General features: G+C 39.4%; 1 protein-coding gene across 2 annotated transcripts in view; it reads right to left on the bottom strand.

Moving 5' to 3' along the window:
- Positions 1 to 22359, bottom strand: part of ANO5 (anoctamin 5) — a 63975-nt gene that overhangs the window by 26362 nt on the left and 15254 nt on the right. Inside the window, exons 4-7 of one of the 2 annotated variants that reach the window (XM_066551556.1) lie at positions 16958 to 17005; positions 8814 to 8927; positions 1399 to 1467; positions 143 to 427 (exon numbers count right to left, since the gene is read on the bottom strand). In XM_066551556.1, the coding sequence (XP_066407653.1) occupies positions 143 to 427; positions 1399 to 1467; positions 8814 to 8927; positions 16958 to 17005 (516 nt within the window). The remainder of the gene's footprint in view (positions 1 to 142; positions 428 to 1398; positions 1468 to 8813; positions 8928 to 16957; positions 17006 to 22359) is intronic. The other variant, XM_066551557.1, reaches the window with a different exon arrangement.

The raw sequence follows: 22359 nt of genomic DNA, 5'->3' as shown, positions 1-22359 counted from the left end.
AAGCAAGATGCACAGGTACCCAGGCCTCTCTGCATTTACCTCAGTTTCCAAGGTTTCTATACCCACTCCTTCCTTACATGAATATTCTGATGGGGCTGTGTAAATCTACTGTACCCAGAAGCAGCCAAATTCCCATACTTACTATTCTGTTTCTCATGGATGGGGAGAAGAAAGTGCTCTCATCATTAATGAGGTACAGCTCCTGCTTGTCCTTGCTGAATGGTGCTGTGAAATAATCTGGTTCAGGGTGCATCACCTTCTCAGGCAGCCTCAGTGGGAAAAGCACACAGTCCAGGGGGTTCTCCACCATGGGGGGAATGTCATTTTCCCTGATGGGAACTTTAATGTTCAGCACTTCTGCATATGTGATCAGAACCTCCCATGGCGCATGGATCTTCACAAAAAAAATCTTGCCATCTTCAGATTCCTGTTCCAGAAAAGTTAAATCAGACATTAGACCAAACTGTGTTTTATTTAAAGATTTATGGGAATATTTTTCATATAAAATGTATTGCCTTTTACATATTTTTAAAGGATTTAAAAATGAAGTAGGAGGGAATAGGACTTTCTGTGTATATATATATATATATATATATATATATATATATATATATATATTTACTGAAAAGCTTATCTGAGTGGTTAGCTGTTCATAAAAATAACCTTTCCACTACTACAAGCTCACAAGGCTTTTCAAACTATATTATTCTCATACACTGAAAATTCTCATTACACTGGAAACACAAAGAATAATCTTGTCATAGGCCTCATGTAACATGTATGTTCTTCTAGTGTTGCTCTGCATTCACAGTAGAAGTTGGCAATCAGAAGGGTTTTTAATATTGCTCAATGAATTCCCTACCTATGGATGTTACAGAGCCTGAACTTCACCAAGAGTTATTTGACTCACCTCAGCCTCTGGCATGCTGACTCCATCAGTCAAAATTGCACATCCTCCAGTTATTACAGCAAACAGTACCACTAACCAAACATCCTCAAGGTCACAGGGTCCTTCCTCACAATTACAACATCCAGTGGGCATAACTAATTCATTCACTGCCTTCCAAACTTGTTACTCATTGTTAGGTAGAATTAAAATCAGCTGTAAGCACATTTCCCATTTATGTGGATATGAACCAAAGCACAGCTATTTTGCCTTCTTGTTATGAAAGCAAAAACAAAAGCTTCCTCTTGAATCAAAATTATTCTGCTTCCACAATTCTTACCAATGTATCTGGAAAAAGCACTCAAATAAACATATTAACCTTGTTTCCCCTAAATTAGTCACACTCCACTGAAATACACGAATATAATTTATAATTTTTCTCAGAGAAAGAAAGTGGTTTATTGATTTGCAAGTCCTCTTTCTGGTCCTAATTTTTCTTTTTTTTTTTTTACCTTCTTGTCTTCTGTTTCTAGCTCCAAACCAGCCTTTTGCAGGTTGCTCTCAAATTCTTTTCTCCTTTCCTGAAGAGAAACAAAGACACTTTAGCAACTGATGAAGTTAGCAACTAATTGATCACTCACCGATGACTCACCGGGTTTCACTTCTCTCAGCTGCCCTGATGACAACCCCTTAAGGCTATGTGACCTTCTCAAAGCAAGCAGACAAAAACCAGTGACACACACCGGGGCACTTTCTGGTGAGTGCCAGCTTTGTGATGGGAACCCAGCAGGAAGGGCACTGACCAGCCCCAGGGCACCAGTGGCTGGGAAAAGCTTTGGTCTGGGCTACCGGGCTCATCCGACAAGCAGCTGATGGCTTGTGTCTTGAGCACTTCTGACTTCAGGAGTGTGAAAAATGCGTGTATTTTATAATTGGCTTTTCACAAATATTGAAATGAATATTATATGTGTTGTGTTAGAAAGTAATGCTGTATTAATTCTCTTAAGTAGTGTGGTAAATATAGTTTTAGATTATAAAAAATGTTCAAATAGAAACTGTGCTATGTAGGATACATTTTTTAAAGAAAGGACTCGCACTGAGATAGCAGCCACAGGACACCTGAATCCTTCAGAGAAAGAGAATTTATTGCTCCATTATCAGAAGAAACGAACTTCTTCCCGCCTCGAAGGCGCTGTCAGGATTGAGAGGAAGAAACTGACACTGCCCAGACAGAATCCTGTGTTTGAATGGAATTTATGCATCATGTATGAAGTGTATGAATATGCAACAGGCTGTTGCTTTTAAGGGTTAATCCTCTGTTAACGTGGGGCCTTTTTCAGGCTTGTGCTGCCCAGAAAAGGTACCCGGACGTCTGTAACTCTTTGTCTCTATTGTCTCATATTGTCCTAATCCAAATTGTCCAAATTATTATTACTCTAATTGTATTACTATTTTTATAACCATTTTATTACTATTAAACTTGTAACATTTTAAAAACAAGTGATTGGCACTTTTCACAAGGAGGCTGCTGTGTGGGGTGTGGTCAAGTTTAGCTCTATTTCCAGGAGAAAGATGAAAAGAAAAATTCTGGAAGCACATGGAAGACTGAGTGCTTCCAGCTTCATTTATTTCTTTTGTATATTTAGTTATACAATTATGCCCGATACAGACATTCAAGTACTGATTACAGACTATTCAAACAGCATTTCACAAACATCACTGATATGACCAACAAATCACTGCATGTGCTTAGTTTGCATAAAGTCAGCATGGACTTCATGCAGAGATAACAAACCTGCCCATGGCAGTGTGTGGTGGCTGCATGACCTGTGTGAGCTTCATATTCTTCTTGAACTCTTTTTTTCTGCAAAGTAATTCCTAAGTCGTGTCTCTAGGTACGAACATTTTCTTCCTCTCCATCTCTGTATAATTTTTGGTCCTATTGAGAGACTGTATTAATTTCCTCTTAATTATATAAAATTTGCTGAAGAACTGCCAGAATAACAATAAATTAAGCCAAATATTAAGTCCTACCCTCTTTAAAATGCACAAGCTAGATCATAAATTTATTTCTAGCTAAACCTTGCCATGCTGTCTAATGTTTCTTCTATTGAAAAGTCTTAAATTACAGTTTTCAAACATACTTAAATACTCCAGAACACGATAATTTTCAGCCAGTTTTCTCTTCCTGCATGTCAGTGAGGAGTAGACTGCCATTTTTGCCTTTCATTTTGCATAACTTAGACAAATGAAGGCAGACTGAAGAACAGCTTTCATAGCCCTCAGATATTTTCCTGTGTTAGTGGCCTCTCATTTTTGTGTGTCACATCTGATTTTGCCAAGTATTACTAGATATTAAATTAGACACTGGGCTATATAAACTTTTGAATATGAAAACTCCTGAGTTCTAGCACATGCTGAGGGCAAAAGCAATTCCATGCACTATTTTTCCTACAAACCTGCCTAAATGCACCTGTATAAACATGTCAGAGAACTCTGGTTTGCTGACATGATAATCAGATAGAGAGCAACACAACTAAAAGGTATTTCAGAAGGTATGTTAAGATGCTGTAGAAAAGCTGACATTCAAGCCTAGCATCCAAAGCTATATGCTACTGTGGATTACCTTTTCTCCTAACAAAGCACACTGGTGTGTACTCTTTCTCCAGCAAACACTGGAAGAGAGCCAAGCAAGTCAGCTCAGAGGCTTCTCTGCCAGCAGACACAGCCAGCTTCTCTCCAGCTGTGCAGCTCAGGAGCAGGCAGAGCCAAAGGGTCTGGCCCCATCCTACTTATCTTTCCTTGCAATACACTTAGTGTGACAAACTGCAGTGCTCTAATAGAAATTACGCTCTTTTTACCACCTTGCTCTTCTCCCACAAGCCCCCTCCTGAAACCCGTGCAATGTACAGTACTTTCCAGTTAATGGGAGAAACATTTTTAAAGGAAATCAATCTGCTGGGGGGGGAAAAAAATCCTCCCCCTTTTCTTGTCAAATACTGGATGTCTTCATGTCGCTATCAAAGGCTTAAAATGGACAAAATGTATCCTTGGAACAGAACTGGCTGTTTTTAATCTGTACTTAGAATTTTAAGCTTACTGCCCCAAACCTGATAAACCATCCCTGGTCCATGTATTTCTGACTCTGTAGATTGGCTGTAGATGCCAATCTGCAGTCCAAGAGGCATGAGGGAAGCTCTGTAAGTCATCACATCCACCATATTATGTGGATAGCTCACATAATGTGGGATAAGCACAGACTAACTTTATCATCCAACATGTGCTGGGTTGTAATGAACCATCCTGCTAAGACTGACAAAGCAAGATCCAAAGTCCAGCAGCTCTATTATGCCCAAAGCAAATGTAATACTGCATAATCAGGCAGCTAGGGAAGAGAGATAACTTCTATAAACCCAATTGTGATAACAATGCTGGTACAACAACAGGTAACAATGCAGGTCCAGCTCCTGGTGGGTCCCTTCTGACTCAGCATATTCTGTGATTCTTTAAATCTGTAAATTCCTGGCCCTGCACAAGACACTCCAGGAGACACACTGTGTGCCTAAAAGTGTTGTGCAAATGCTTCTTGAACTCTGCCAGGTTTGGTGCTGTGATCACTGCCCTGGGGAGCCTCTTCCAGTGCCCAACCACCCTCTGGGTAAAAAACCTTTAGTTCCTAATACCCAACCTAAACCTCCCCTGACTCAGCTTCATGCCATTGCTTTGAGTCCTGTCACTCACTGGTCCCAGAGAGAAGAGATTGGTACTTCTCCCTCCTCTTCCCCTCACAAGAAAATTGCACACTGTGATGAGACTTCCCCTCAGTCTCCTCTTCTCTGTGCTGAAAAAAACAAGTGCCCTCAGCTGCCTCTCATAAAGCTTCCCCTCAAGGCCCCTCACCAGCCCCATGGGCCTCTTTTGGACAGTCTCTCAACCTCTGTCTTTTTTTATATTGTGGTACCCAAAATCAGACACAGAACTCAAGGTGAGACTGCCCTAGCTCAGAGCAGAGCAGACAATCCCTTGTTGCCTGGCTGGTGATGCTGTGCCTGATGCCTCCCCAAGACATGGCGGGCCTTCCTGGCTGTGCCTGATGTCCCCAGGACAGGGCTGGCCCTCCTGGCTGTGCTGATGTCCCCAGGACAGGGCTGGCCCTCCTGGCTGTGCCTGATGTCCCCAGGACAGGGCTGGCCCTCCTGGCTGTGCTGATGTCCTCAGGACAGGCCTGGCCCTCCTGGCTGTGCCTGATGTCCCCAGGACAGGGCTGGCCCTCCTGGCTGTGCTGATGTCCCCAGGACAGGCCTGGCCTTCCTGGCTGTGCCTGATGTGTCCAGGACAGGGCTGGCCCTCCTGGCTCTGTCTGATGTCCCCAGGACAGGCCTGGCCCTTCTGGCTGTGCCCCAGGACAGGGCTGGCCCTCCTGGCTGTGCTGATGTCCCCAGGACAGGCCTGGCCCTCCTGGCTGTGCTGATGTCCCCAGGACAGGGCTGGCCCTCCTGCTGCAGGGCACTGCTGACTCATTGAACTTTGTTGTGGGTCCCTTCCAAAGCAGAATATGTGGTGATTCCTTCTGCAGCTACCAGCCAAATTCCTGCCAAGCTGTGTGGTGTGCTCTGAGTTCAGAGTGAGCCCAGCTTTCAGCCACTCCTGCAGACCTGGGGTGCAGGGCTAACAGCACCAAACAAGCATCTGATACTTGCTGCCCCTCGCTCCCTAACTCTGGCTTGGCCTGACCTCTAAGAAAGCAGAGGTTTCTGTCTGAGATGATAAAAACTGGGAAAGGAACTCACTGAAATTTCCTTCTGTATCTCTGTACCCCACTGGGGACAGAGGGACTTTGCTTCCAGTCAACACAGGAGTGGAATTACTTTGCACAGAGATCTATGAGTCCTAAGGCTCTGTAGTTCTTGTGAAGAAATATGCTTATGGACAATAAAGACTATGTCGTGGTCATACATCAATACTTTGATACTTTAGATATTTTTATAAATTCTATTTATTTTTTCATGTTCACATACATTTCATATGTTGGTGAAATATTTCCATGTGTGCTGGAGGCTTTAAGGAATAATACTGTCTCAAAAAATCATAATCCTAATTTTTGTTCAGAGGCCTTTGTGGTTTGGATTTGTTCATGTAGTTTATAGAAGGCAAGTTCAAAACAGCTGAAGGCAAGTCAAATCAGCATTCCAGCTGAACCTGGAATGTATCTGGGAATATCAAAAAAGCTAAAAGTTGTTCTGCATGAAACTAAGGGAGAAAATGAACAGACTGTCTCTTACATCTGTATCAGGGATATGTTGAAACACACAAAGACGTTATTTATCCCATTCTTAGAAATGCAGAATAAAGCTGTTTCCTTGAGACTAGGAAACAAAACCCTTTGTCACAGCTGTTATTCTCCTTGTATAAACACTTCTATTCTCAGCTGTTCCATTTTACTGCATCATTGTACTACCATAAAAGAAACATTTCTTTCTATAGTAACTGTACAATAGCAAGTACAGTGTATGTCAGACAAATTCCAGAGGCTGCACTTCATCAAGATTTAAATCTTGTTACCACAAAGACAACAGCACAGTATTTGTATGCTAAGAAGTCTGCACTAATTTATGGACATACTAATTGCATAAAGATCTATGGTGAACATAATTGTAGGGCATATGCAGATGCCCCACAAACTGTGTAAAAAAAATTGGTATCTCCATGACAGTTTGTCCAGTGACCACAGAGTTTATCCACAGGGCCACTGACCTTCCTCCATGAGGCCATAAACTCTTTTGCAAGGAACAGATATACACAGAATTAAGTATCACAAGACTTAATGTGGATGTTTATGCCTTCTGAAAGACAGAGATATGCTCCCAGAAAGTGCATTTTTATGTCAATGAGGAAGGACAATATTAGCTACTAACTCTTGGGCTTTTTCCCATGTGAATCCTTCAGTCAATAATGACACCCATGGACATGGGCTCTGGTCTGGCAAAGATTCCTACTACCCTTAATGAGCCATAAATCAATGAGGAGGAAACTGGTGCACACAATATGAGTGAGTGACTAGACTGACCATCTGACTCATTTTCCTTCCCACCTGAACATAACCTAAACAGTATTCTTTTCTTCCCTCATTTAAAATAATTAAAGTATGACTAATGGAAAAGTTTAAGACTTGCTTTGACAAATTTTGCGTGGGTATCTTTCTTCTCTCTACGTCGAGGGGCCTTTTCTTCCTTATTTTTGAAATGCATTTTGCTTCAGGAGAGAAGAAAGCATCTAGCCAGGAGTACAGCCTAACAAAGAGTCAGGGTGAGTTTGAAAAAGTATGCTTGTATATAAACCTATGGTATCATCAGAGGTCATCATCACAGGTCATCATCTATCAAATAATCTGGTCTCCCAGGAAAATCATTGAATGTGGCTAGCTGAGCAAAGCTGACTGAGATGCTTAATCTGGGAAAAGTATCCCACAGAGACACGACAAATTTTTGGATTTTTTAATGTAGTAAGAGTAGGATAGAGGGGCTCTACACTAGATTGTATTTGGGTGCAAGGACAGGCAGCAGGGGTTCTACACTAGATTGTATTTGGATGCAAGGACAGGCAGCAGAAGTTCTTAATGAAAACAGTATTTTCTTCATAAAAGAATGAAAGCAATATGCAATTTTTTAACAGCCTAATTTTGCATTATTTTTCCAAAGGAAATTTGAATTTTTAATTATGAAATTATGAAATTACTTCAATATGACAAGATAAAGATTGCAACTGTTCTTTGCTTCAAAGACTAATAGTTTTGATCATGATTTTGTTATAAGCATTGGTGTAATTAATTTTTTTCAGATACCCTTATCTTTCAGAAAAATATGACTACTTGAGAATGTAATTGTTTAGTGTCTCTCTCCTTTTTAAATTTTTCTGATCATGAATAAACTTTGGAATTATATTTTGGTGAGACTAGTTTGTAAAAGTAACCTCTCCTGACTCGGAAAGAAGGTAGCGAATACAGAGAAAAACAAATTTAAATTCTCATTTTTAAAAAATATTGTGCTTTATATAAAATTTGTCTTGAGTGCCTCTCATTGTACTGGATTTTTTTATATAGCTTGAATTTATGTTAGCCAAGTGAGACCTCATGTGTCAGCGTGAGCATGGAACAAGCAGGTGCCATTAACTGATTCCATCTGACCTATGATTACCATTCAGGGTCTTGCTGGCAAGTTCAAGAATAATCACTAACTGGCATTTTAGAGAAAGTTTGTTTTTGTGCTCTGTTACATGGGAGGGCTCTTCTCAAAGCCACTTTAAATATTCTTCTAGAAGAATGAACACACATATGTAGACAGTAGGTCAAACACAGGGAAAAGCTCCAGAAGAACATGCTGTGTTTGTGTTACTCAGAGTATATTTTAAGAAAAGAGTCTCAAAACTATTAAAGAAAAACTGCACTGAGTCTTGGAGCTAAGAATCTATTTGTCCTCTAACTACAATCAAAGGGTATGAAAAATTAGTCCTTGTTAAATATTGTTTGGATGACCTTTGCTTATTTAGAAGAATAATCCTCCTTCATTTGAAAGTATTTACAGGTGCAAGTATTCACAAATATTTCTCCATAGTCTTAGCTAGACTGTTAAATGAAGAAGTAAAATAATTCGGATTCTTTGTTCCATTGTATAATACATTGCTCTGCCTAAGTAATGAAGAGTGATCAATTCAATAATCATAGACACAAGAATCTAATAAAATTGGATCCTGACAAACAACAGTGAATTACACAGAAATGTTCATACATGGGATTGCTTTTCACATAGCTATATGTGATTTTTTTAGGTAAGTTCAATTCCAGATGAATCTAGTGATCCAAAAGGGTAAGTAACTAATATTCATCTAATTATAAATAAAAATTAAGAGGACTTCAAAAAGACAAACTTACCAACTTCTTTTCCCATTCCTTATTAAGATCATCCACATAGGAGAGAACAAAATCAATTCTCCTGACACCATCCCTGAAGAAAATAGAATCTTTGCTTTGATGTCTTTTATCAATCTGCAGAAGATACAGGCATATGAATTAAAAAACAAGCACTGCTGTTTCTCTAAAATATCACAGAAGGCAAAGAAGTTCCCCCATATTGCCGCAGTTCTTCAGTTTCTTTACAGCTGAAGACACATCTGGGCAAGTTTTAACAAGGGCTACATCTAGATTAATTTCAAAATTAACCGCATATGTCCGCAAGCATTACATGTAAATAACTGACACAGGAAAAATAAATGTATATATGTTAGTGTAGCAATACTTGTGAATACTTGAAGCAGGTAGCAAAATGTAAATTCATGCATTTTTCTCTATATAACAACATTCACTAAATCAACCACCACAGAGACATATGTCCCAGCAGTGACCACACATAAAAATAGCTCACAAAAATACAGGGGTAATGTTTCAACATTGAGTATTTACTTTCATGGGAAAAAAATACACCTAATAAAAGATATCAATGTAACAAGTAATTAGTATTCCAATTGATCTATTAAAGGTCATATTTTAATTTACCAACATGCCAGAATGTCTTAGTAACAACATCCACCTTTTTCACTATTAGGCCACAGTGATTAATGTTTGGCAAAGAAAAGACTGTAACCCCACTCTCCTAGGGAAGTTAACTCATTAGGTAATATTGTTTGTTATCATATCAATATTCAGCTCTATCAAAGCACATACAAGACATACAGCAAAGTGAATATTCCAGTTTAAATGTAACTTCGTGCAGAGGAAGGTTGCTGTTACTTTTTCAACCACACCTCTCAGTGAAAGTGTATTTGTATAGGGCTGAAGTGGGGTTTTATTTTATTAGAGTAGGAACAAACCAGAGTATTATGTCTGTGTCTTTTCCCTCTCACGGCATGCAAGGATGCATGTGCTCCCTGAGAAGCACAGAATGTTTTTCTGTAGCTGTGACCCTTGCTCCCAGTTAACGGAAGGCAGCACTCAGTGAAGCATGTTATTACTGCAGCATACGAGCCACTCCAATAGCACTGATCACTGCTTTACCCTGAGACGCCGCTTCAGGAACAGATTATACTTCCTTCCACTCTGCTGGAATAACCAACAAGAGGTTAGCAGGCCCACTGTTCCTCTCCAAGAACCAACCGCTTCAAGCATATACCCCAACTACAGTGACTAAGAAATCCATGTCCTTTAAAGCAAGGAAAAGCCTCCAAACATCAGAAAAACACAAGTGCCCAAAAATAATGTGATGATCATGTATTTTTAATTAAAGGCAAAGCTGGGCTGGAATCTGTTTGGACAGTAAAAATGTTTTTAGACAAAGATTTCTATAATACTACTTGCTATCATTTGCATACTACAGTCTCAGGACTGCTGCTGGTCAGAGTGACCCTGAGATGGGTTAAAGTCTCTTTTCCCAGCCCGGCAGTGGAAGAAGGAGTCAGAGCTCTTCATTTCTCATTCTCAAGGTTGTGTATTGTGTCTTATCTATAAAATTCTTTCTCCTGGCCTGCCGAGGTCCGAGGTCCGCTCAGCAGGACAGTCAGAGGCACTCTGCCTGCCCCTGGGCAGGGTTATGTCTTTATACTAAAAACTACATGTACAATATTTACAATTACTTCCCAATACCTATCCTCTATGTCAGACAGTCTGTCTCTACTCTAAACCAATCCAAAAGTGCCACCATCACAGCAGAAGATGGAGGCCAAGAAGAAGAAGAAGAAGAAGGAGGAGAAAGGTTGGACACCCCCAGACTCCTCCATCTTGTCCCCTGAACCCCCATTCTAAAAACCCCAAAAAATCTATTTTTCACCCTGTGATAAATTCACTATTATTCTACTTAAACTTTCGTGGCTTGTAATTCTTCATATAAGGTTGGTAATTGTTTTTTCCAAGGGCTAAATCAAAGGCACAGGGGTCTTGGGCTCTATGCCCCCTGGGCAGGGGCTCGAGTCCTCCAGGGCAGCCAGAGGAATTTCCTGGGTTCCAACACTTCAGCAGATTTAAAAAAGAGCAGTAAGAGAGTGGTTTTGAGTGTAGAGCAAAGATACCAAACCACTGCCTCATGCATAGGGCGTGTGTGTTTCTGTAATGCTCACGTTTGGTCAGACTCACTGGGACATAAAATGACAAATGGCAACCATGTAATTCCAGAGCTGACAAAATTACACGCAATAATATCCACATAATTCATGTGTTTATCTTTAAATAGGCTGAAATGAAATAAAAATAATTGAAAATCCTATTGTTCCATAGTGTTGCACAACTTTATGCATCTTCATTAGACACACTGGTAACTGCTGAAATTAGACACTTGAAGCAGCCATGCATTATCAGGAACTCCTGGGCTCCTATCCTAGCCCTTGGGGAGCTACAAAACACTGCTTCAAATCAATGCAGCACAAAAAAAAGCTAAAAGAAATTACTTCCTGAAAGTGCTACCATCTGTTCTTTGCCTTTCTTCTTCAGCAATTCTGTTAAGGTTTTTTGTTGTTTATCTTCTTGAGAAATATTTACAGCAGATCAATTAGAATACCTTGTATGGCTGAAATCAGGACAGATACCTCAGAAATGCTTTTGCTTCAAAGTGCAGTACCTCATCTTTCATGATTAAATGGTTCACAAAAACCATGGAATCCAAGAGCAGAAAAGAAAAAGCATTTTTCTATTCTATTTTGTACTTACAGGTTTAGGTCTTTCTTTGCAAATATAATTGTGACTAAATGGAAACTGCAAGTTCAGATACTAAGTGAATCAAATTAAAACAGTCCACAGAACCATGCTAACATCTCTATAGAATCAACAGTACTGTAATTATTCAGCATTACAGTAAGTAAACCCCAAAGTGCATTCTAACAACTTAAAATGTTAGCAATTGCCCCAACCACTGATTAAAAAAAGACAGTGACCTCACAAGCACAGAAATTGTTCTAGTGCACTAAATTTATATACACAAAGAAGAAATAAACCAATAAGAAATAGTTACTTCAAAAAAAAAGCTCCTACCGAAGGAGCAGCCCAAATTGTTTGGATTGCATAGTTATAATTAATTATTTAATACAATTGAAGAAGTATTTTATCTTCACTGTCATCAAAATTTGGTCGTTTTCTAAGATGTGTCAGAATCCTCAGTAATTAAAGGTCTGACTATCAATTTAAGAAGATGCAGTAATCATTGTCAGATATGCTATTAGAAGGGGAATACTTATCACTTCTTTCTCCTTCTGGAGATCATCCTTTGAGACATAGGATTATTCATTGTGGATAGTGACAGGCCTGCTTATTAAACCCATAAATTATTCCTTTCCATTTTGCTCCATTTGGATTTCACAAGGAGAACAAGATCAGTCCTATACATTCATGAGGGTTTGTGCATACATGTGTGCCTACAAGTTTAATGTATATAAAAAGTTTGTAATTTGCATTGATTCTATCAGTGCATCATTAAACATTTGTATATCTTATTTCTTAACAGCTCTTTCCAAACTGCATAAATGCAGTTAGTGATCCTTGAGAACTTGTAGTTATTAAATGAAGCTACACCTCATCGCAGAAAATATTCTGAAATGTCTTCCTCCTGCAATACAAGTAACCAAATTAAAACTTCCCAACACAGTACAGATAGCAAGCTGAAGCTTTTTAGTAATTAAGTTACACCCAATGAGAACTACAGAAGAGATGGAGCCCTGAGGCATTTGGTGCAAACTCAAGAAGCAACAACCACAAGTCACAACAGGAGCAATTCCTCCTGGATGAGAGGCAGTGGTTGAGTGGGAATGGGTACAACAGATTGTCCAGAGTGACTCCATCCTCAGAGATAACACAGCCTGATTAAGCTAGGCCAGGACTGATCTGCACTGACTGTGCAACCTGATCTATGTTTGAAGCCAGCACTGCAGAGTCCCTTCCAATCCAGGTTCACTGTAGGATTCTATGCAATCCCACTACTGCAAACATTCAGCATTTACCAGGGCTTTCAAAACGCCAAATAAATCCATCAACTACAAAGCAAGTTACAAACCCCACCTGTTCAAAACACAAATAATGCCCTCCTGTTATCCTGTAATAGCTTTCCAGACTCATTAGTCTAGTTATGTCTCTAAGAACTGTGACCACTCAGCTTGTGGACAGATGTGCTAATTGAATGCTGTAATGGTCTATCATGAAGAGATAAATTTTCTTTTCATGTGGCATAAGTGCAAACTAACAGGATTCATATGGTATTATACCAACAGTTATAGTTATTCTGTATTTGATGATTTCTCTCTAGACACCCAGCAGAGGCTGAGGTATTGGGCCATGTCCAACCAAACAACCCTCCAAGTACCTGGGCTTGCAAGCCTCACCTCAGACACAATCCAAAGCCCTGCAGTAGGAAACCCTGACTCAACAGGACAGGAGACAGGAGAGACTGAAATATGAGTGTCCTTGAGCCAGGTCTCATAAGCTCTTGGAGATATATTTCACACCCAAGATAGCTCAGCTACCTCAGAAGGCATAAAATCAGCAGGATGGCTTCTATGGTAGTGTTGGAAACAAAAAGGTTTTAATAAAAGGCAAAATAACAAAACTCTTTACAGAGAAAAACTGAGCCAGGGGCAAGAGGTTCTTGCTCCTGGTAAAAAACCTCACAAAAGCGATTATTTTCTTTGTTCTATTCTTTTTCTAGTAAATTGCCCAGGCAGGACTTTTTGGCTCCTGTCCAACTGGCTATCCTTAAGTTTGAGGTGAAGTCCCCCAGGTCCTATGAGATGTCTTTTCACCTAACTGAGGAGAGAAACTTCTGGGCTTCTTTCCTTTTTGAGGGGACAAAGGATAGTTCTGTCACTCCGTCAACAGGGGCACATTCCTATAAGAGAGACCAAGATGTCAGCAAGGAAACAAAGCCCAGCTCAGGATGAAGCAAGGCTGTCAGAGCCCAGGGTCTGTTCTGCCAGGACTGGCTGGGCACGGTGTGTAAATGCTGCCTGGCAGCCCCACAGACACAGATGCACCTAAACTCACCATTCAGCACTGCTGCATGATTGCTGAGGAGTCCTTGGCTCCACAGGTGCCCCTGAGACACTTCTCCAGCGCCAAGGCAAACACTCAGGCCCAGGGAGCTGGAGAGGTAAAGCAGCTGCTGGAAGCGGCACAACCACCAGCCCTGGCACAGAGGAACAGCTGTGGGCTGAGGCTGAGCCATGGGCACCCTGGTAAATGCCCCTGTGGCCTCCATGCCCCCTGGCACTCTGACAGTGGGCAGTGTGGGCAGCTATCCCATGTGGGTTAGTGGTATCACACTATCCAAAACACAAATATGCTCTGCAGATGATACCTTAATGATTTAATCCCCTATGTTTTTATGGGACTCTGAAGGATTTCTATTTCTGGTTATCCATCCAACAGGAAATGTATCCTTTCAGCTCACTTAGCACAGCTCTCACCTTGGCATGGAGCTTCCTCCAAATACACTCTGCTATTAAATATCCCAGCCCTCTCTATGTCCACACCTCAAAGACAGGGAAACTTGTCCTAGAGCAATACTTCTCAGATTATTATTCAGTCAGAAAACTGCAAGCTCCTTATGTTCAGAAACACTCTTCCCAAATTCAGTGCCTCGGACCTCGAGGTTTCCCAAGTGTGCAACCCCACAGAGCGGGGGCTGCAGGCTCAGACCTGAGCACCCTTCCACTTCTGCTTTTGTAGTTTTTATCTTTTTTGTGGGAAGGTGGTTTAGAGCAGCATTTTCAGTACCAAAGCAGTAACCAATACCAAGCAGAGATGGAGGAACCCATTAGCCTCATTAATTACAGCACAGGGCAGCACCTCTGTGTGACAGTGGTCACAAGGGTTCTTGGGTGAGGGAAGAGAAGAATGTTGACTCCATGTTCAGAAGGCTTGATTTATTACTTTATGATACATATATATTACATTATAACTATACTAAAAAGAAATAGAAAAAAAGGTTTCTTCTCAGAAGCTAGCTAAGCTAAGAATAGAAAAAAAAAGAATCATAACAAAAGGCAGCCCTCTTGGACTCTGTCCGAGATAGCTCAGTCTTGATTGGCCATTAATTATAAACATTCAAGGTGGCCCAATCAAAAATCCACCTGCTGCATTCCACAGCAGCAGATAACCATTGTTTACATCTTGTTTCTGAGGCCCCAGCCCCTCAGAAGGGAAAATCCTAAAGAAAGGATTTTTAGTGAAAAAGATGTCTGCGACACCTCTGGCTGTGACTAACAAGAAAGACGAGATGTTACATTAATACCATGGAATGGTTTTTATGATCCCCCATCAGCACATCAAGGAATTACATTATCATAGTTGTACATTACCAGGCAAAAAACCTATCTGGAACTACAACACTAAACTGATTTATAACATTTTGCTGGCTTAAAAGATACAGTCTGGAACCAAAATATTTATTTTATTAACTGCATACCTTTGATAATCACACAGCAATTTAGATGTTAAATAGACACTGTAAAAACCCTGAAGAACTACATTAAAATGCAACTAGGCAATTTATGAATTAGCAATCTGCAGCAGAAAAAACTTTTAGAGTACAAAAATATAAGGTTGAAAGCTGAATCAAATGTAAGAAAAGTCTCCATAACTGAAAGGGTAGGAAACATTCAATGGCGTAAAAACAAAGTTATCACCTTCACTTAGATCCCCAGTTTGCATGGAATATTTCTATAGTCCTCCTATTCACTGAATTAAAACATGCGATAGGAAAAACATGGTTTTAAGTGTTTCTACACAAAATATGAATATATATATATATATTTATACATTTATATGAACTTAGGCATACCTTTATAAATACATATCTAAATTATAAAATGTATTTCCAAAAGTAAAATGTTCCTGGAAATACATTTACAAGACATACAGAAATACAGAGGTAACTCTCCTGAAAATCCAAATGGCGTATTTCTGCTTCATGCACTTTACCAGAGACCCTTTCCATGAAGTTCTCATCATTCTTCTTCCTTGAAGGAATCCACGCTGAACTGAAGAGCTCACTCACTTTAAAGCCATGTATTAACAGAACTCTTAACACCACCCATCCCAATTTCAGTTACACTTCATGCAGGCTGTAAGTTTGCATACAAAACTATAACCTTTCCCATTCAAAGGAACACAAAATCCCATGTATTTCTTGTAGCTAAAACTTGCAAGCTGCTTTTTTCACCTTCACTCCTGTTTCAATTCTGAACCCCACTAAAATCTGAAAGCTTGAAAACATGCATTTCAAAGCAGTTTAAGACACCAAGATATTTGCACTGAAATATAAATGCACATGAAAAGCCTCTCAGTATAAAAGAATACATTAAACAAGAACAGAACCAAGAAAAATAAAAAGTAAGCTAGGAGAGCGTACGTGTTAATGGAAGACACCAGAGCCCAAAGTAAGCAAGCAGACAGTTTTAATACACCTCAGCATGTACTTCTTCAGTTATTTTAAATGACTTTTTGTACTTCTTCTACATCAAACAATAATGATTCTTTCAAGTTTTCTGATATATTTGAGAATTTATATCGTTATCTTGTCTGTGAATTTCAGTAAGTGGCTATCCTGAGCCTTTCCTTATTATTTACTACAATAAAAAAAAAGAGGCAACATATTCAAATGATGTCAGTGTTTGTTTCTTGCTCTTTAAAACATGTTAAAGTATCATGCTGACTCACAAAACCCTCAGGCCATCATGATAAAAAGGAAACCCACATTTGTTAATAACACCAGAGTCAGAATACATCCTATATCCCATCAAACCAAAACAATGATAAAAAAGCAAACTTTCCAGTTTTCTCCACCAATCTCAACTTTTCAATTTTGTCTATTATCCTTTTGATTTATTTGAATTTATCTCTTAAGTTGTCTCTAGGAATTATTGCAAAATCACATTCATTTTTATCAACTAGAAAAAATTGGTTTCAGAAGGATGGAAAGAATTGGTTTTAGAAGGATGGCATCCTTGAAACTGGAAAATTTTCTGGTGAGGGACGTTTTGGCATACTGTAATAGAAGACGCCACACAAATTCATGCAAGGAAGCATGAATACTTCTCACTGCTTACCACTTGATGTTCAGGGATGAGTAAAGTAGTCTCAGTGCTGTTTAGGCCCTGCCAGTGGCATCACGGGAAAAACAATGTTGTTAGCGATGATGAAAGGCTAATTCAGATTTAAAAGTAAAGGCTAATTCAGAAGAAACAGTGCAGTTCCTGGTGTAAGCTGCTGAAAAGCTCTTCTGAGTGATACATGGATTTCAGTCAAGATAGTCAGAGTTTAAACCAACCTCTATTCTGCAGAGCAGGTTGGTCTCTAGCCTACAGTACCAACTTTTACATGGCCCATACTGATTTTTAAGCATTAACAATTACAATTTTTGATAAGAGTCAAACAGTATTTCTCATCATTTCCATTGGAAAAAATACAGTCTAAACAAGTTGGTATAGATTACCACTTATGAACTGGTGAAGTTCAACTCTTAATAGTACTCTTATTTATTTTGATCCCAAAGAGAGAAAACCTACACAGCGTAGATGACTGGGCATTCAGAACAAATGTGCTGCCTCTTACTTCGTTATTTTTTAATTACAAACTGAAACTATACAGTGTACACTGAACGAAAACAAAGGCACTGAGCCAAATCCCTCATCTCACAGTGTAGACAAGGTAAATTGGTACCAGTAATTGCAGTTATACCTCATGAGACTAATGAGACAAGGTACCAGTAATTGCAGTTATACCTCATGAGATAGTGAGGGCTTCCCAGACACCAGTTCTGATCCACACCCAGTGAGGCCCTACCCTGATTTTAATTGTACAACATCTGGGTGCTCATTGTTTTCCTGCATGTTGGGGTGGAGGCTGCTGCAACATCCTCAGGCCAGAGTCCGCACAGGTGTGACAGAGAGGAGCACCAAGGGCACATCCTCTGCAGAGCACACCCTGCACCCATGGCCATCAGCTCCCTGGGCTCCTGACCCACCACTGGGGCCTTGCAGCAGCGATGGCTTTGAGATCAGGTGCTGCTATTGCAATGAATAACGGCTTACAATACCTCAGTATCTCATTCTGTTAGTCAATACCTTACCACACTTCTGTTTTGTCTTGCTTTTGTGTGCTTTGAACACAAACCATGGACAGATTTAAACAGTGCAAGTCCATTATGAAAATGCAATAGCTCTCTGTGGAATTAAATTAACTTTGAATAGAAGCAGAGTATTAACAGCATTTTATTATTATTGTATCATTTACTGGTTTAGAGTTGTAAGATTACAGAAAGTTTATTACTGCAAATGCAATTTTCATAAAGTACTGTTGATTATTTTTTAAATAATGTTTTTCACTTCTATTACAATTTTTCTTCAGAGGAATCACTAACGTCCATTCCTGTCCTGGTTAAACATGAAGTAACACACACATCTTTACATTCTTTTTCAATGATGCCATGTCTGGGTATTTGCTTATCTAAGTAAGTCAAAAATGTCCTTTTAAGAATGCAGTAAAATAAACAGAAAGATCAATCTGTTCTTTGGAAGGGAATCCCCCTGAGAAACAGTGCAAATATAAATAGCTGCACTGTGCTCTTACCGTTAGTCTGAACTGGGTTTAGAGGTCTAATCCTCCTGTCACTGGTGCTACTGGAAAAACTTGCACTTTAGTAGAGAACTAAGAGCTAAGACACTTAGTGGGAAGTTTTTCTCCAATTATACACTGTAAATATTTGCCATGGAAAGTACTGTACAAACTTTAAACTGCTGAAAGCACAGCCTTGCTTTTCAACACTGCCCTGTGGCTCCTGACCTCTCCATTGCACAAATTCTCCCCATCCACTCGAGCTCCCTTCTGTCTGCTTTTATCCAGCCTCTCCATCCCCTACTCCTCCCAGCCACTGCTCACCACCTCCTCCATGGTTAGATGGAAATACAGGCTTTAGCCACCTTACTGCCCACACTGCCTCACTCAGAGACACAGTTTTACTACATCTAGTGAAACACAAAGCTGTGAGGTGAAGACACACAGCTGGCAAAGGCCTTTGTACTTTCCTGTGCATTCTGTTAAATGCTTTCCTCTTAGTCATGGGATCTTGCCCTGCTCAGTGTAACTGTCAGAAATTAATTAGCTGAAGTCATTAGGATTAACTATTTTTAAACTGGTGCTCATACCTTCTCCTGCACATTTCAAGCACTCCGATAGGAACACACTGCTTTTTCATGATATGCCAAAGTCTGTGTACAGCACAAAGGAGCTCCAGTGTTGGTAACACATGACATGCAAAACAAGAATCAACTCAAACAATCCATCCAACTTTGCTGAGATGAAAACTTGAGAGGGCTGGCAGTGGTGGCAGCAGAGTTGGGCTGGTCCCTCTCACTCTGGAATCCACCCTCTTAAGTCTTTAATGCACTTTAGCTCTCCCCAAAATAGCCCTCATGTGTCCTTGTTAGACTTGGAAGAAGTATCTTTTAACTTCTTTCTAAATTTTGAAACCAATTTGATCTATCTTTGCAATATTAACAATGGTATTTTATGTTTCTCTACTTGAAGATCCACCAGTCTGAACTGAAAAACGAACAAGTATGAAAAGTAACGTGATGGTGTTTCTTCAGAAAACAAACCCCAACCAATTAATTTGGAACACCTGCAGCACCCACTGCTCTGAAGAAAAGACAACCTATGAGTCAAAGCATAATTGTGGTAAAAAGGCATTGCTTTAATAAATTTGCCAATTTACTTCTGCTAACCTGACTTAAACAAAAAGACAGCTTGCTCACAGATTTTCTTATGATCAAGTTACATTATGGAAAATCCTGATTAATTTTTAGTAAGCATTTTCTTGGTGTGAAATTAATAGAAAGGTGAAAATTTAATGTATAACTGTGCAAAATCAATTCCTCTTTCCTTACAGATAGAACAGGGCACAGTTCCTGCAGTCTTACACAGACAGTAGTGCAATCACCTGCCTTCTGTGAGGCAGAGTCCACATGCACACCAAGCAAACATCTCTAATGTGCTTCTTCATTGGAATAACAAATAGTCCCCTGCATAGATGGACCTCTACAGATGTTGATAAATTACAATTCAATTTTGCACAAAAGCTGTGCTAATTTTACATTTATCCCATCTGAATGGCCTGAACTCTTACTATCTTAGTAACTCTTACAGAAAATTCAATACAAATTCAAATTTTTAACCTTTCCTCCAATCTTGAAATAACTGAGTGATCTTCATTCCTCTCAGGTACAGGAATTCTGCTTTGTCAGTGTGTTTCACCTTCATTTACTTATCAACTGAACAACTAATTACAATCCCTGAGCAGACACACCATCATATATTTTTCTAGTGTGCTTTCTGCACAAATAGAAAGCACAGAGGAAAAAAAGTTTCTCAGGTTTTATTTCATTCATTTTTCAATTTGCTTGAAAGGACTTTCAGAGGCATTTATGTATTTCTTGGAACAGGAACTCCATAAGGACTGATTCGGTTAGATTCTGCACAGGCATTCACTGAAGACAGCTGCCCATCCCTAACAGAAGTGGCTGTTTATGTATTACTGATTTAACAAGGACATAATTTGAAGCAGTCCCCACTGCAGAACTCATTTGAAAATACCCCCATTATATCCTTTTTTCTTCTCCTTCTCCAGTCTGCTGTTTGTGGACAACATCTCCTTGCCTCCCTGCATGACAAAGCATCTAGAAATTATTTATGCTATAAGTCTTGGAATATGAAAAGCTGATGAAGTCCAAGTGATCTTATTTCTTTGGTCCTGTGGGCGATTTAAGAATAAGGAAAATGAGTCCCAAGAAGAAGCAGTTTAAAAAAAATTGGAAAAAATCCAGGGTGAAATAGGCAAGAATGCAAAATCATGAAGGACAAAATGCACCACTGATTGGTGCTCCAATGCTTTTTGAGTCCTGGACTTCATCCAACTTTTGTATATATGCTGGCAGGCTTCACTACAGACTGTTCTTCACTTTTTGTTTTACTTGCATCATTCCTTATATCCAAATCACATATTCCTTCGCAGAGTACACAAGAAAGAAAGAAAAAAACAACCAGCCACTGAATTATGGGTGGGTAATGTTTCTGCTCTCCATATTAAATCTAATTTATTTTTCCCTCTTCTATTGCTAAATTAACAATAAGGCCTTAGCTTTTTCTCTGTGCTGCTAAACAGAAGCATACTGTTCCAGGATGTTATGTCTTTTCTAAAAGAGAAGACAGCCTGAGGATAATGAAGTAGTGACCTGAATGGAAGTTCATTTAACTCTTTCCCAATGTTTTTTTTTAAATTAATTCTATTTCTGTTTTAAAATTACTTGACTTAAAGTGGTTTAGAAATTCCAAATGTTCATGTATTTTAACTGAAGAAACATTGTTAAGTGGCAGGAAAATTACCAGCCTATCACAGAGGTAAAACCATTTAATAGAGAAATGTGCTACCTGTCAAGCCAAGAACAAAGCATATTGACCTGAGCTCAGAAGGGCCTTGGTGAAAGGAGGAGAAACCATGCTGCGAGAGAAGATCCTGCTGAATTCCTACAGGAATGCATCAAGGATCTTAAAGGCAGCCTAGCAAAGAACTGAGTGAAAAGAAATTCTTCCAGTTTATACAGAAGATAACTGAAGCTGTGACAACACATGAAGATAAAAGATTAGCATTTTATGAAAAAAAATCCCATAAATAATAGGGGTTATCTTACTATTGCAAATAATTAATAGAAGAACTTTTAAATATAGACTTAACCTGAATTGTAGGAGATTAATCATCAAGAACTAAGCCTGTCACGGGTGATAAGAGTGTGAAACCGGGCAAGATCAAGAGTAACTCTGTAACTGTGTATCTGGCTAATGCACAGAAAGCAAAAATCAGATAAATGACAATGTGTTAGGGTTCCTTGGGCAGGACAGGGCAAAGCACAGGAAAGTACTAACTTAAATGTAAGCAAACACCTGATCTGCAGAAACAAACGAAGGCCAAACATTGTTCCTCTCTCAGAGGGAACAATGAAAACAACAAAAGAAAACCCCCAAGTTACCAACTACTTACTGCTATTGCTAATCTGACAATCACAATACTTTGTGATATTTAATAACGAAGTATAAAGAAAAATAATTATCTAAGGAAACGTGTAAGTAGAGAACAAGAGAAAAGGCTGCATGAAATTACCAAGGAGAGATTTTTGAGAGCATAATCAGATAAATTTTTCCCAGACATGAATGTGCTGAAGATCAAAGCCTCCTCCTTTCCCACCTCATCATGAATCTTTCATCCTTCAAACAAGGTTCAAATCCCACTTCCCTACACATATGACACACGTTGCACTCTTTCTCCCATGCTTCCTGCCTTTTCCTATGTCCTAAGCCATGAAGTGACTTCTTCCAATCTTTGGTGAAATAGGTCATCTCCATCCACTCAGATGTAAGTAGCTCATAATCAGCTTATCATGGTATGATGGCCATTGTT

The sequence above is a fragment of the Molothrus aeneus genome, chromosome 6, assembly GCF_037042795.1.
Source record: "Molothrus aeneus isolate 106 chromosome 6, BPBGC_Maene_1.0, whole genome shotgun sequence".
NCBI classification, from domain to species: Eukaryota; Metazoa; Chordata; class Aves; order Passeriformes; family Icteridae; genus Molothrus; species Molothrus aeneus.
This window is presented reverse-complemented; position numbering and strand designations above follow the sequence as displayed.